Genomic DNA, 15,022 nt, shown 5'->3' with positions numbered 1-15,022 from the left:
GCAAAAGGGCCAGTGTAGACAGCTCAGATTTGTTTTGCGCAAAAAAGCCCCGATGGCGAAAATGGCACTTTTTGCAGAAAAGCGTCCGTGCCAATCTAGACACGGTTTTGCGCAAGAAAGCCCCGATCGCCATTTTCGCCATCGGGGCTTTTTTGCACAAAACAGTTTTTAGCTGTCTACACTGGCCCTCTTGCCATAGCTCGGGCCAGGAGAGAAGCACCTATCTATGACTGCTGCAGCGGGCACAGCTGGGGAACAGACAGACAGGACACAAACTCAAATATATAGTAAAAAACAACAAATGGTCTGGTAGCACTTCATAGACTAACAAAACATGAAGATGGTATCAGGAGCTTTCATGGGCACAGCCCACTTCTTCAGATGACCGGCAGATGACTCGGCTACCCCCTGAAGCTTTCAAATATATAGTGATAGCTGTCCCTTTCTTCGCCCCTGCCCTCTGCTGGAACAATGGGATTATAACAGCATGGCCCCTATCTCTGGCCCCTTGCTGCCCCCCTGTGGTCATTATATAATATAACCATCCCTGCTGACATCCTTCACTTCCCATTTTATGAGAACTAATCGAACTCCCAGCCCAGCCCCACCCCACCCTGTCCTGGTAGAACCAAACCTTCACCTTACTTTGAGTTACAATAGGAAGTTGTATACCAAATCTGGTGGTCCTGGCTCCTACCATTTAGGAGATCTTGAATACAGATGCACACTTATAAAATATATAGTAAGATTTACTTTTACATGGGCCCATATTTACATCCCAATAGGTCCAGAATTGATCATACATGCAGTCTAGTCTGCAATCCTTGACTCAAGTTTACTTCAGTTCACTTCTGCTTAGAGGACCTGCTCCCAGAAAATACTTTCTTCGGCCATGACTAATCCTATCAAGTTATGTTCACATTCATTTGGTATGGGCACAGCAGTTTAGCACCGTCCTAACATATAACAACTAAATATTATCATTTAGGCTGAGAATTGTAATTGTGGAACATCTCACTAGTAAGTGAAAGCACACTTGCTAACAAACCTATTAGATTCTGTACTACTAGCACCCATTCTACCTTTAACTTGAAATCACTTTAGAAAATGAAAACAGCAGACTGAGATATTAGAACAAGCACAGGGTTAAGTTAAATCTGTTCTGTAGTTCACAGGACTGAATTCTGGCTTTTTAGCTCAATATTTGATAAACATATCATTTTACTTATCCTGTGGCCATTTTACTTATCACTCTACTTTAAAAATTTGTTGAGTAGTTGAATAAAAAGTGGAAGAAGCCAAAAGATCTATATAATACAGAATGGTTCAGAATCGTAAAACACTAGAACTGGAAGGGACCTCGAGAGGTCTGTACCATCTTCTTCTAGACCATCCCTGATAGATGTCTATCTAATCTGCTCTTAAGTATCTCGAGAGATGGAGATTCCACACCCTCCCTAGGCAACTTATTCTTGTGTTTAACCATTTGACAGAACATTTTTCCTAATGTCCAACCTGAACCTCTATTGCAGCAGTTTAAGCCCATTGCTTCTTGTCCTCTCCTCAAGGGCTAAAGAGAACAATTTTTCTCCCTCCTCCCTGTGACACCCTTTTAGATACCCAAAAACTGCTATCATGTCCCCTCTCAGTCTTCTCCTCTCCAAATTAAACAAGCCCAATTCTTTCAGTCTTCCTTCATAGGTCATGTTCTCTAGACCTTCTCTAAATCTTTCTTGAAATGTTGTACCCAGAACTGGACATAATACTCCAACTGAGGCCTAATCAGCGCAGAGTAGAGCAGAAAAATGACTTTTCATGTCTTGCTCATAACACTCCTGTTAATGCATCTCAGAATCATGTTTCTTCTTTTTTTTTTTTTTTTTGCAAGTGTCATACTGTTGACTCATATTTAGCTTATGGCCTACTATGATCCCTAGATCCCTTTCTGCAGTACTCCTTCCTAGACAGTCGCTTCCCATTCTATGTGTGCGAGATTGATTGTTCCTTCCTAATGGAGTACTTTGCATTTGTTCTTATTAAACTTCATTCTATTCACCTCAGACCATTTTTCCAGTTTGTCCAGATCATTTTGAATTATGACCCTATCCTCCAAAGCAGTTGCAACCCCTCCCAGCTTCGTATCATTTGCAAACTTAATAAGCGTACTCTGCCAATATCTAACTTGTCGATCAAGATATTGAACAGAACCGGTCCCAAAACAGACTCCTACAGAACACCACTTGTTATGCCTTTCCAGCAGCCGTTAAAAAATTCTCTTTGAGAACAGTTACCCAGCCAGTTATGCATCTACCTTATAATAGCCACATCTATTTGCATAGTTTATTGATAAGAATATCATGCAAGACTGTATCAAATGCCTTACTAAAGTCTAGGTATACCATGTCCACTGCTTTTCCCTTATCCACAAGACTTGTTATCCTATCATGTTGCTCTATTGAAAGTGTGACATTTTCCTTGATCACTGGTTAGTTTCAGAACTTTGTCTTTTATAAACATAGTAACCAGTCAGCTTTGTAGCTGGTAAAGAGGTATACCAAAGCCTTATTAGTATGAAGGACCTTGAAAAGTAAGAGAAATAGCTTGTTTAACAATGGAGAGACAGAAGAGATATTCAAAGTGCCAGGAGAATGATTTTTGCAGTAGCATTCTGAACGAATATTAGGTCAAGATTACATTTCAGGGCCAGAGGAAAAAAGTTGTTGTAGTAATCAAGACATGAAAGCTTGGATGAAAGTTTTAGATACATGCATAGATAGGAAAGGCTGTATCTTAAGATATGTTATGCAGAAAAATATCAGCAAGATTTAGATATAGTTTAGATGTTAGAGCTTTAAAACAATTCAGAATCAAAGATGATACCCATTTTGCTGGTCTGACACACAGTGATGAGGTAATCCACAAGCATCAAGAAAAGTGGTGGTGGGGGGGGGGGGGGGGTTGGGAAAGATTAAAAACTGTTTTAACCATTTTGAGCATGAGTTGATGGCTAGCCATCCACAAAGAAATGTCAGAGAAACCAGATGACACTTTAGTTTGCAAAGGAGACAGTAGAAGGGAAGACCTGTAAGTGATCCACAAAGAGATAGTGGTTGAATGAATACGTTTGCGGATGAAATTACCTAGAGATAACGTGCAAAAGGGGAAGAGAAGGAAATCAAAAAGAGCCCCCTTGAACTTCCACAGAACGTTGAAGGAGTCTCCAGAGGACATGCTGAAACATCAGAGACAAGGAAACCAAGGAACCACACTGAAGAAGCAGCCAAGGGAGAACGTGATTTCAAGAACACAGATGATGACTTTGAAGGCAGCTGAGAGGTCAAGGATGAGGATAGTTGTAATAATAGGGCCTACAAATTTACCTTAACAGTGAACTCAACTGCTCATGAATTGTCAGAATTACCTATTATATAAAACAGTTGAGAGGAGACAGACTGAATTACACAGAAAGGGCTTACTGGCACTAATCAAAGAAGTGTAAGATGATGACTGGTAAATAAAGACAAAAAAAATGGACCAAAATACGGGGTTTGGAAATTAAACCTTTTAGAGTGCAATTAGGTTGCTTTTTTGTAGCCCTTAGAAAACACCGTAGGGGAAAAATACCATTTTTTATCGTCACTGCAGTAAGAGTTATTGCTGTAGCACCAATCCCAGATAACCCAACGGATGTTTGACCATTATTACTGCATCAGAAAGCCCCAGATTTACACTTGAGATCTTGCTGTCTCTTCTTCTGCAGCACCAACACAGAAAGAAGAGACTGTCCATCCAGCTCTGCTCAAGCTTGAGAATGAGGAGAGGAGAGAGATCTGACCAGATGAAGCAGATGTTTTGCCAGACCAGAGAGGTGAGCTACGATCAGTGGCCAATCTAAAGTATGTTTATGAATGAACAGCCTCCCTGTATCCTAAGAACATGGAGAAAGTGAATAAGGAAAACTTATTTACTTTTTTCCCCACAAGAACTAGGAGTTACCAAATGAAATTTAATAGGTAGCTGGTTTAAAACAAATAAAAGTATTTCTTCATGCAGCACAGAGTCAATCTGCAGAACTCCTTGCCAGAGGATGTTGTGAAGACCAGGACTTTGACAGGGTTCAAAAATGAACTAGATAAATTCATGAAGGATAGGTCCATCAACGCTTATTAGCCAGGAGGGGTAGGAATAGTGTTCCTAGCCTGTTTGTCAGAGGCTGGAAATGGATGATAGGAGAGGGATCACTTGATGATTTGTTCTGCTCACTTCCTCTGGGGGCATCTGGCATTGGCCTTTGTCTGAAGACAGGATACTGGGCTAAATGGAGTATTGGCCTGACTCAGTATGCCCATTCTTATATTCTTAAAGTCAACAAAAGCTGTATTTCTCCCTCATCTTTACTATCCTCTCTCTTTTCTCTCTTTTGTGTTGTTAAAAACAAGACAAGTCTTGTTTAGAGCATCCACTTACCTAAATAAAGTATTGAAGTGTATTTTTAATATAAGCACAGGAAATAATACAGCCTGTTGGTTGACACAAAAGTAGAAACGATCTAATTAGAAAAGGTTGATTTACATGTCTTGCAGCCCCACTGCTAATAGTAGGAAACACTGATAAGCAATTACAAATCTTGGTGAACACAGCTCCCTATACTCAGGTCTTCTTGTAATCAAGCTGTACTCTAATTTATAGTGACTTTTTTAGCAAAGCAAATACATTTAACCAGGACTCTTGATAGGATACAGCAGTAACATAACTGACAGTGTTCAAGCTGATTGTGGGACTTTCATTTTCTTGGGCATAGGTTTTGGTGTTTTGGGAGCTTTCTTGGCTGATTTTACAAGCTTGCTCCCCTTAGGAGTCACAGAGGATTTTGCTTCTGTTTTTGTGGGAGTCTTTTTCAGCTTCTTTTCCTTTACTGCTTCCTTTGGGGTCTTGGGCTTCTTGGGTTGTTTCTGTTGAGCTGGTGTTGGCAAATCTGCCTGAGCTGCAGCCAATTTAAGTTTTGTTTGTGGAGTCTCCTGAGTCAATGTCGTCATCTTTCTCTTACCAAGAGGTGTCTTAGATTTCTTGCTCATGTTTACACCTTGTCCTGAAGTTTGATTTGGTTTCATCTCCTGTATTTAAAAGATAGGAAAAAACATCAACTTACAACACAGGAAACATTGTAATTGTTTTACAATACAAGATTAATAAAAACGCTAGCACTAAAGATCAGTGCTATCTGCTAAAGAGAATATTCTCTGCCCTAACTTATTCTTTCCTATTTCAGATGGGCTATATTTTGACTGATACTGTACAGAAAGGAAACACAGGTAAGTAGAACATACTGAGTATTTCTAAAGGCTGTGTGCTTAAAATAAAATATCCAAGATGGCTATTTTGAATTTTAGACCAATTTTGTAACTTGTATTATTCATTTATTTTTTCTTCATTTGATATTCAAGATAGATATACCCAGCAAATCTGCACGCTGAGCATAGTTAGAGATGTGAATACAATATCTTCCAAAGTTAACCTGATAGTTTTGAATAAATTTTAATTATATGATTGTGACTGTCTCCATTTCCCAGTTATAACTGGACTGGTATAAAGAGCCCACCAAGGTTCTGAAACTCTATTTTATTGCTATTAAAAGTGTAAATTGTGTGGACTAGTCCACAAAAGATTTGACATTACCATTCTGGGGAGAAGTAATCTCCATTTAGGCAGAAGATGGCACACAAAGAGATTTATTGGATTCAAAACATGCCTCAAACCTGTTTAATTTCCAAGTCAGAATAAGGGAATGAATTGTTACCTGGCAGCTAAGATTATCTATGATAATCAGTCTGTTACTGATGTCAAGCAATTTGATGAAACCATATAATAAGATAAATTGGCAGAATATCAATTTACAGAGTACACAGTTTATCTTTCCAAATGGCAGATAAGTGGAAAGTGAGTTGACCAATCTAAGATTTTGGACATCTGGAGTGCAAGTAACAGATAAAGCAGTGGCTTCTGGAGCAAAATTTTATGTAAGAGAGGATGTTCCTTGTGCTAGTGATATGGTTTCCAAAAAATGAATTGCTATTGTCCAGCTTTTCTTTTAAAAAAATAGCTTCCTCAGTCTGTAAGAAGCCTATAAAAAAAAATCACAAGAGAAAAGAATCCCTTGCTCTTCTGATATTCCCAGTAATACCTATTATGCTTCAAGTGTATTAAAACACACAAGCATGCAAGCATTAGGTTAGGCATACTAATGATTTAATTTCACTATTTCCATTAGCCTCAAGATTTTTCCCTTCTAAAAGTATATTTCATCAACATTTAAAAGCTTCACACAGTTAAAGCTAAACTTTAAATTTCACAAACTTATTGTTAAAACAGAATTACCTCTTGCCCAGCAATGCTGGTGTCTGTCTGAATAGGAACTAGTTGTGGAATTTCTCCATCATCTTCATCTGGGTCTGTCATTGCCAAAGTTTCATCTTTTCCTTTCTGTACTGTCTCAAGGTCTCTGGTAGCAGCATTTGTATTATTCTTTTCAGTTGTCACTTTAGCTTTAGTTGAATTCTGTTCTGTGGCTGCCTTCTGCTTCCTTTTTTTCCCTTTCTTTTTCTTACAGAAAAAAATAAAAACATTGTCAGTTATACATCACCTCCCCCATCTACCCTCCCAGTATGATCCTTATTATTACAAATACAGTGATCCATTGTATTACAAAGGCAAGAATGATCAACCCACTATTGCAAAACTTCTGAAATTGAAGATCTTGAGAGTGTTAATTTCTTAACCTACACTAATTGCCATTCTTCAGTGACAGCGATTTTATATGCAATGTTATCATGAAGCTAACTATTCAGCAGTTCAGATTTGGCAACAAGCAAGGAGGAAACAAAGCTGAGTTACTTTTCAAGCGCTTGCTAAAGATATAGAACTAATGTATGAATATATATACAGGCGGTCCCCGGGTTACGTACAAGATAGGGACTGTAGGTTGGTTCTTAAGTTGAATTTGTATGTAAGTCAGAACTGGTACATTTTGTAGGGGAAACTCTAGCTAAACATTTTTCCAGAGCTCAGTTTTATTCTCCCACACCTCACTTCCCTCAGTCCTTTATTCTCAAGCTGAGGTGTCTGCTGAGAAAAGCCGCTCTGCGTCTCCCTAGTCTGCTGGGGGGGGGGGGGGGCACTAGCTTCGCGTCTCCCTGGTCTGCTGGGGGGGAAGCAGCTAGTGCGGGGTTGCCTCACCCCGTTTGTAAGTAGGGATCTGATGTAAGTCGGATCCATGTAACCCGGGGACTGCCTGCATTAACAAAATATATGTCAAATTATATGGTTAGCAGATTAGTGCACTAGTTCTTCATTTTAAAAATCCCCCCTCCTTCCTGTACAGAAGTTATGCTCTGACATCAATATTGACAAGTTCACAAAGTGCAGAGGGATGAATTTACAGCTATGAGCAATTAAGTAAAAGGCTACTGTTTTCAATTAATATGATTAAGAATTTATTGTGATCTGTTGCATTTTACTTATGAAAATAAGAGAAGCAGTGTATGCTGGCTACTGGCAAGCTGACAGGTTCTCTGGTCCCATGGGCAAGGTGTATGTGTCTGGGGCTGGGGAGGGGAGGGCACTATATGCCCCTGAAAGGGGCAGGGCTGGGACAGCCAGCCCTCAGGGCTGCCTGAACCGCGCGCGTGCACACCCCCCCACCCCCAGAGTACACTGCTCCATGTTGGGCTCTGGCAGTGATTTAAAGTAGCAGTAGCCAGGAACCCCAGAGTAATTGTCCCCTTTGTCTGCCCCACCCCACACCAGCCCATCATTAGGCCTGCTTGGCTAGTCCATGAAGACCAGACCTCAAAGCAGAAATAAGGATATAAAGAAATAAAGGAATCTGTTCCCATCCTTTACCAGGTTAAGGGGGGAAACTGGCAACACTATAAAGATTATGTTTTCAATTTGACACTCCTTCAAGTAGAAACAGTGGTTTTCCATTACCATGTACTGTTGTAAAAGCACACACTTATGCCAACAAGTGTTAGGTGATAACAGCTCACCCATCACTTATGTGCATTGCTATCTGTGCATTGCATCCACATGGCTGGCATCCTCAATGCCAATATATTAAACCTAAACATGTTTTCCATAGAGGCAATCAAATAGTTAATGGCTATAGCACCACCCTGTGGAAAGTTATTTTGTAAGCGACAAGTTGAATCTCTCAAGTCCAGAACCCTTAGGACCTGACTGGTTCTGACCGAGAGAGTTTTCTGGACAACAGGAGGTCAACATTGTCTAGCAACATTACCAACACTTTCACTGCTTACTATGCTTTTAGAGGTAAATAAGAACACAGAACACTGAGAGCTTTAACTAGTGCTGTAAACAAACTTTATGGGACCACGGGAAACTTGGGCACACCCATAAAAAGTGGACATCTGGCTAACTCAAATCATTTGGGAAGATGGATGTTTCTGGACAAGAGCGTTCTGGATTAGAGAGGTTCAACCTGTAGTAAGAAGTTAATAAGAAGTTTTTACCTGTCCTCCCTTTTGAGACACAGATGGCTGCTTGTCAAGCTCATCTAAATTGTGGATGTAAGAATTGAAGATTGGAAGAGCAACAGATTTGAGTGTTTTCAGATGAAGAACTTTAATATTTTTCCAATTCTGCAATAATTTAAAAAGTAATTATAAAAAAGAAATGTTTAAATCAAGTCCACTTCACATTTCAATTTAATCGTGTGACAATACCTTTGGCAATTTATTGGAAATCACCTCAACAGCAACGGCGATGTTTTCTAATAATTCATTAGCTTTCATTCCAGTGTGACCTATGCGTGCTGTACTGAAAGAAGAGAGAGGTATGCTGTTAACCCTACAGAAAATCAATCTTCTCACTGAAGCACTTGCTTTTAGGCATATCAAGAAATTAACTGAGTACTGCCTATTCAGAATGATCTTAATTAAAAAAAAAGATGCTGGACTATACAGTTAATATACAGGGTATTTATACCAGCCGTCTCACTATTTGGACACTTGTTTTTGTGATTTATTTTTTCTTTGCAAGATTCTATTACACCTTCTCATACAATATATTGTTCTAGTAAATTGGTTATTATTGTTAATAACTAACCCTAAGCAATCAATAGGCAACATAATTGAGGAGCATATGAGATTAATGTTTACTACACTGTGATGAATAGGACTATGGTCATGTCATCTCAATTTTTTTTTCCAAGTTACAGCGAAGAGGTGAAAACTCCTTGTTAAAGTTTCTACTTAACCCCTCCCCCCACAAACCACGGTCTCTGTATAAACAAAAGCTCACTGCAAATACTCTACATTTGGTTGAGTCCTTACTTCACTTTATTCAAAGCCCTACTGGAGGGGAAGTTTAATTAATTAATTTAGCATTGTGTCCTGATCCTACTATTAGGAGCACAAGAGTGTCCTTCAAGTGAAGTGCAAGCCAAAAATTGATACTTACTAACAGCAACCCCTGTTGGTTACTGGAAGTATAGTTCCCTGGATATGTTTGTTTAGTTCCTTAGCTAGATTCTTGGCTTTCAGGTTTACAGATAAAGGTGCCCTAAAACAAAAACAAAAAAAGAAAAAAAATTAAGAACAGTGCAATCTCCAAGAAAACTATAGTATAAACAAGCATTAACTAGGCTTACTTTTTGCTTTGATAAAAGTGTTTCCCTATATGTGAGGGCAAAAGCCTTCTAATTCGATCATCGGCCAAGAAGAGATCAAATCTATTCAACAGACGACGCTTTGCTTCAAATGGTTTATATTCACTTTTGAGAGTTTTATATGAGATGATCTGTAATGAGAAAGTAATGTTTGCATTAAACTCCCTTGCAAAAGAAAATGAAGTATTTCTGCAGTTGTATATAACTGAGTGGTATGACTGCCAATCCATTAAGATTTCTGCATTAAAAATGTATTCTGGTGTCTTCTTCTCTACTTTATTTGAAACAAAAAGACCAACTGAAGAACGGACAATGCTTTTTTTAGTTTAAAAACAGGTTTTTTCAGAATAAAAAAGTCAAAACAACACAGATGTCAGATAGCAATAAACGCATGTTACTGCCAAATGTAGGTCACACACCATGCTTTTTTTTTGTGTAAGAAAAAAGGTGCCGGTACTCTGGGGCAAACTCGTTGAGCAAACCAAAAACAAACAAACAAAAAACACACCAAGCTAGGGGCAGAAATGCAATTGTGGCCTCTTTAAGAGCCATTGTGCTGCGCTGGCAGCTGGAAAAAAAATGCTGTGCGTCCTGAGCATGCTTCCATCAGGAGCCGAGCCATCCCAGGAAAACAAGTGCCAGTACCATTCCTTTTCTGTGGGCTGGGAAAATAGGTGACGGTACGCTGTTCCAGGCAGTACCACCACACAAAAAAAGGTCACAGATAATCCAACTAAAACCACTTATTTTAAAATAAAGTTTTTACTACCTTTTATTCATATTAGAACCCAGAAGCCAACAACTAAGAATGGGCGAACTGTGAATTGTTTCAGCTTGCATAAGAAAATTCTGTGTAACAATTCATATAGGGGTGTAATAATGTAGTCGATTAACCGATAAGCTAAAGCTAAAGACCAGGGATCCTCAACTAAATTTTCCCCGGCTCTGGGGGTCACAAATTAAAAAAGGTTGAGCACCACTGCTATAGACTACATGCATTTCCCTCTCCCCTCCTCTTGCCACTACATTTTTTAGCGGGCTGGCCAGCAGCTTGGCTCAATCCTGGTTTGCAACAGAGCTGGGACATACCCCTGCTGCAGCTCTGCATTTAAAGTGTATTAGGAGCCAGGCAGATAGGCAGCCCAGCTCAGTTCTGGCTTGTGACGGGTCTGGGAATTCAGGACCCCCTCTCCTCCCAGACAAGGGCTACTGCCACTCCGCCCTGCTGCCTCCTTATCAGAAGCAACAGTGCAGGGCAACAGGTCCATGAGGGGACCTGGTTTTTTAATTGGCTCCTCTAGTGGTCCAGCTCCTGCCCGGCACCCCACGCTGCTGCCACGCCCCTAGGGACAATAGAATAGCCAACTAATCGATAAGAATTCACGAGGTTACTCAACTATTCAGTTAACCGATATTTAACATCCCTAAATTCATATGTACACACTACCTATTTTTGATCAGTAAATAAACCTCTTAAAGCACGGGTGGGGAACTTAGGAGAGTTACTGTCAAGTTATTGTAGAACTTAGACTAGGAGACACTGATAAAAAGTTTCTAAAAATACTTTAAAAACTATTTTCAAATTATTGTAAACTAATGGCATGTTAAAAATAAAATACAAGAAGCTATTAATCAATAAGCCTGCTCTGATCAATTGTGGTAAGATAATACTGAAAGCAGTGACAATTTTACTTCTTTGGGCAAATTCTGAAGTTTTGAAAATTTGATAAGCTACAAAAAATTAGAAGTCCGAAATTTTGAACCAGCTGAATTAATTTAATATTTTCCATTAGAAATCACATGTTTTTCTTTGTAAGTTTTAAGGAGAAAGACAGGATACTAACATCCCATATCATATTCCAATGTCTTCCTTTACCTGGCTGATACTTGTGATCCCATTCTGGATCAAGAGTTTCTTGTACAAGTTTTCGGTCTGTTCTGCAGATAATTCAGGTTCATCTTTTGTGAAGAGGCAAACTTCAGCTGTTTCTGGTCGAATACCATAAGGAAGTGGTCTATAACAAGAGGTTAAGATGGGTGAAAGCATTCCGAGAATAAATGCAAATCTCTTTTTCCAAAGTTAGACCTAGGTAGAAGTTCAAAATCATTACAGTGATAAATGCTACAGACTAGGGATGTCAATATGTAGCGAACTATATGATTAACTGATAAGCCTAGGCTTATCAATTAATCTTATCGACTACATGCATTTCCCCCACCATTGCTGACTCTATATCAGAGGCAACAAGAGGTTACAGGGGAGGAAGCAGGAGCCGGTGCTGGGGCAGCTGGCTTAAAAGCCAGTTCCCCCCAGGACTGGATCCACAGTGCCACGTGCACCTCCACCTCGTGCTGGCAGCGAGAGTTGGGGGGGGCAGCGGAGCCTCTGTCCATGGGGAGCTCAGCCCCCCTACGGACTGGGGCTGCTGCTAGATCAGCATCTGTCCACGCCCTTCCCACAGACCTCACAAAGTAGAGCATGTGAAAAGAAGGATATGTTGAAACCTTTGCTGGATTGGGACCATTAGTAGATAGATCTATAATTTCTTATACAGCATCACTGCTACTCAAAATAAAATATTCATTTACTAATTAATGGCACAAAAGAAAGAAGTAGAAAACTTTTAGCAATTTTATAAAAGAATTGAAAAAACATTTAGTGTTATCTTCTGAACTGAGAACAATACTGAAAAACAGACACCAGCTATTTAGAAACTAAGAAGATGGGTACACTAGATACAGATTACAGGCAGTCCCCGACTTACGCGGATCCGACTTACGTCGGATCCGCACTTACGAACGGAGCTTTCTCGCCCCGACTTCCGGGAAAGCCCCGTTCGTAAGCTGCTCCGGTGCCCCTGGTCTGCTGGAGACCGTCTCCAGCAGACCAGGGGCACCGGGCGGGTTCCCGCACTTCTGAGGCTTTGCCAGGGCAAAGCCTCAGAAGCGCGGGAACCGCTGCTGCTGCCACTTGGGTGCCGGTGCCTGTGGTCTGCTGGGGACCGTCCACACAAAAAAAGCCTCAGAGGCGCGGCACCCCCCCGCTGCTGCCGCATGAGACCCGGTGCCTGTGGTCTGCTGGGGACCGTCCCCAGCAGACCACAGGCACCGGGTCTCATGCGGCAGCAGCGGGGGTTCCCGCGCTTCTGAGGCTTTGCTCTGGCAAAGCCTCAGAAGCGCAGGAACCCGCCCGCTGCTGCCGCTTGGGTCCCGGTGCCTGTGGTCTGCTGGGGACGGTCCCCAGCAGACCACAGGCACCCTGACTGAAGCCGCAGCCGCGGGGGGTCCCGCGCCTCAGAGGCTTTGCCAGAGCAAAGCCTCAGAGGCGCGGCACCCCGCTGCCGCTGCGGCTCTGCTCCCCGTGTCCCTGGTCTGCTGGGGGGAGGGGGCGCAGCTAGTGTGCTCCCCCCCCCCCCCAGCAGACCAGGCTTTTGTTTTGGACTCTGGGGCAGAGCAGCTGGGGCGCTGCTGATTGGTCCTGCAGCGCCCGTGGGCACTACTGGACCAACCCGGCAGCACCCCAGCTGCTCTGCCCCAGGTCCTGATTCAGCCGCTGCTGGTCAGTTTCAGCAGCGGCTGAATCAGGACGTCTGGGGCAGAGCAGATGGGGTGCTGCTGGGTTGGTCCAGTAGCACCCCAGCTGCTCTGCCCCAGGCGTCCCCAAGTCAGCTTCTGCTGAAACTGACCAGCGCTGACTACAGGAAGCCCCAGGCAGAGTTGCTCTGCCCCGGGCTTCCTGGAATCAGCTGCTGATCAGTTTCAGCAGCAGCTGACTTGGGGACGCCTGGGGTTCTTAAGTTGATTCTCTATGTAAGTCAGAACTGGCCAGTTCCGACTTACATACAGATTCAACTTAAGAACAAACCTACAGTCCCTATCTTGTACGTAACCCGGGGACTGCCTGTATAGGCATAAGTTTAGTGTTATTTATGCAAGTAACCTAAATGACTTCAAGCAAGGCATGGATCTGATCCTTTATATATCTGATTCACAAAACAAAGAAACTCCCAAGCATACTTGGTCATTGCTCCAAAGTTGTGATGATACTGATAATTCATGAAACAAATATAATTATTTCTTTAAAAAAAACCATAGTGGTCTCATGGGAATACTAGCATCGAATGTAAGGTCAGTCCACTGCATGCCACAGCAGATGAAAGATACTTATAGAATACAGAAAATCTGAACCTTTGAGGAAAGACAGTAGCACAGTTCTTACATTTTGATTACTTGTTCGTGTGGTGGGATCTTCCACACGGTCACCATTAAGTATACATTCTCGTTCTCATTCAAAAGCAGTTCATCCGCTTTATTTTTGGTCTTTGTGTAAGCGAGCAAGGCCTGCACTGCCTTTTTAACCTAGAGGGGTAGAAAAATAGCATGAAGTGAGCATGAAGCGTTAGGGTTCGCTTATGAGCCCATCCCAGTGAGATATGGGCAGGCTGCTTGCGGGTAGTTCTGCCCGGCAAACCAGCGCTCTCCCCCCCAGCACCGGACGGGAGATGCGGCTTTACAGGTGCAACAGGCTCGGTCTGCAGATGGAGCAGAGCTCACCGCGGAATCGCCTCCACCCCGCAGTGCCAAGCCCCGTCCCGCAACCGGCCCCAACGCGCCAACTACCGACGCGCGGCGGCCGAGGCCTGAGCCCCGCCCCAGTGGCCAAGCGAGGCAGCAGGGCCCCGGGCGCGGTACCTGAGCGCGATCCAGCTTCTGCTCCGCCGCCGCCGCCGCCATGTTCCCCGCCGCACACGTGCGGGAGCTCGGTCCTGCGCACCCGCGTGCGGCGCGGCGTGATGACGTGAAAGCGTCTGGCTCAGAACCCGTTCGCGGCGCGTCTCTCGGCGTGGGGCGGCAGCGCTATGGGCGGGGGGAGGCCTGTAGGAGCGGGATGGTCCGAGGGGCGGGGCAGGGCGCTGTGCGCGCGGAGGGGGAGTGGAGGTTCTCGCGGGCACTTTGTCCTAACCCCGCCCTCCTAGTGCTGTCTGGGGGCTCTGCCTGGCTGGTCACTGGTGCAACGTTTCTAACGGGCGCCGGGCTAGAGGGCGCCGTGGTGCTACCTGCAGCTGTGAATGGGCCTGCATGGCACAGTGGGAGAAATACCAAAGGGCTGTGTCTAGACTGGCATGATTTTCCGGAAATGCTTTTACTGGAAAAGTTTTCCGTTAAAAGCATTTCCGGAAAAGAGCGTCTAGATTGGCAGGACGCTTTTCCGCAAACGCACAAAACAAATCTGAGCTGTCTACACTGGCCCTTTGCACAAAAGGACTTTTGCCCGAACGGGAGCAGCACAGTATTTCCGCAAGAAGCACTGATTTCTTACAGTGGGAAGTCAGTGCT

The 15,022-nt window shown here is 42.9% G+C and overlaps 1 protein-coding gene across 1 annotated transcript; it reads right to left on the bottom strand.

Annotated features, from left to right (window-relative positions):
- Window positions 1-1,859: 1,859 nt before the first annotated feature.
- On the bottom strand, window positions 1,860-14,538 carry RSL1D1 (ribosomal L1 domain containing 1). Its single transcript, XM_006136281.4, has 9 exons — window positions 14,378-14,538; window positions 13,905-14,044; window positions 11,562-11,700; window positions 9,668-9,816; window positions 9,478-9,579; window positions 8,742-8,835; window positions 8,529-8,657; window positions 6,376-6,600; window positions 1,860-5,114 (listed from the first exon to the last, which is right to left on the bottom strand). The coding sequence occupies exons 1-9, from the start codon at window positions 14,417-14,419 to the stop codon at window positions 4,764-4,766; spliced, it is 1,371 nt and encodes a 456-aa protein (XP_006136343.2). The 5' UTR covers window positions 14,420-14,538; the 3' UTR covers window positions 1,860-4,763.
- Between the last annotated feature and the right edge of the window lie 484 nt (window positions 14,539-15,022).

The sequence above is a fragment of the Pelodiscus sinensis genome, chromosome 16, assembly GCF_049634645.1.
Source record: "Pelodiscus sinensis isolate JC-2024 chromosome 16, ASM4963464v1, whole genome shotgun sequence".
In the NCBI taxonomy this organism is placed as follows: Eukaryota; Metazoa; Chordata; order Testudines; family Trionychidae; genus Pelodiscus; species Pelodiscus sinensis.
The sequence above is the reverse complement of the archived record's forward strand: the minus strand, read 5'-3'. Positions and strand labels throughout refer to the sequence as shown.

Excerpts from the sequence above, each read along its gene's own strand:
- RSL1D1 (XM_006136281.4), bottom strand. The coding sequence starts at position 14,419 with ATGGCGGCGGCGGCGGCGGAGCAGAAGCTGGATCGCGCTCAG. Across the intron at positions 8,836-9,477 it reads ACCAACAGGGGTTGCTGTTA|TACAGCACGCATAGGTCACA; the intron begins GTAAGTATCAAT and ends CTCTTCTTTCAG. Across the intron at positions 8,658-8,741 it reads TTTCCAATAAATTGCCAAAG|AATTGGAAAAATATTAAAGT; the intron begins GTATTGTCACAC and ends AAATTATTGCAG.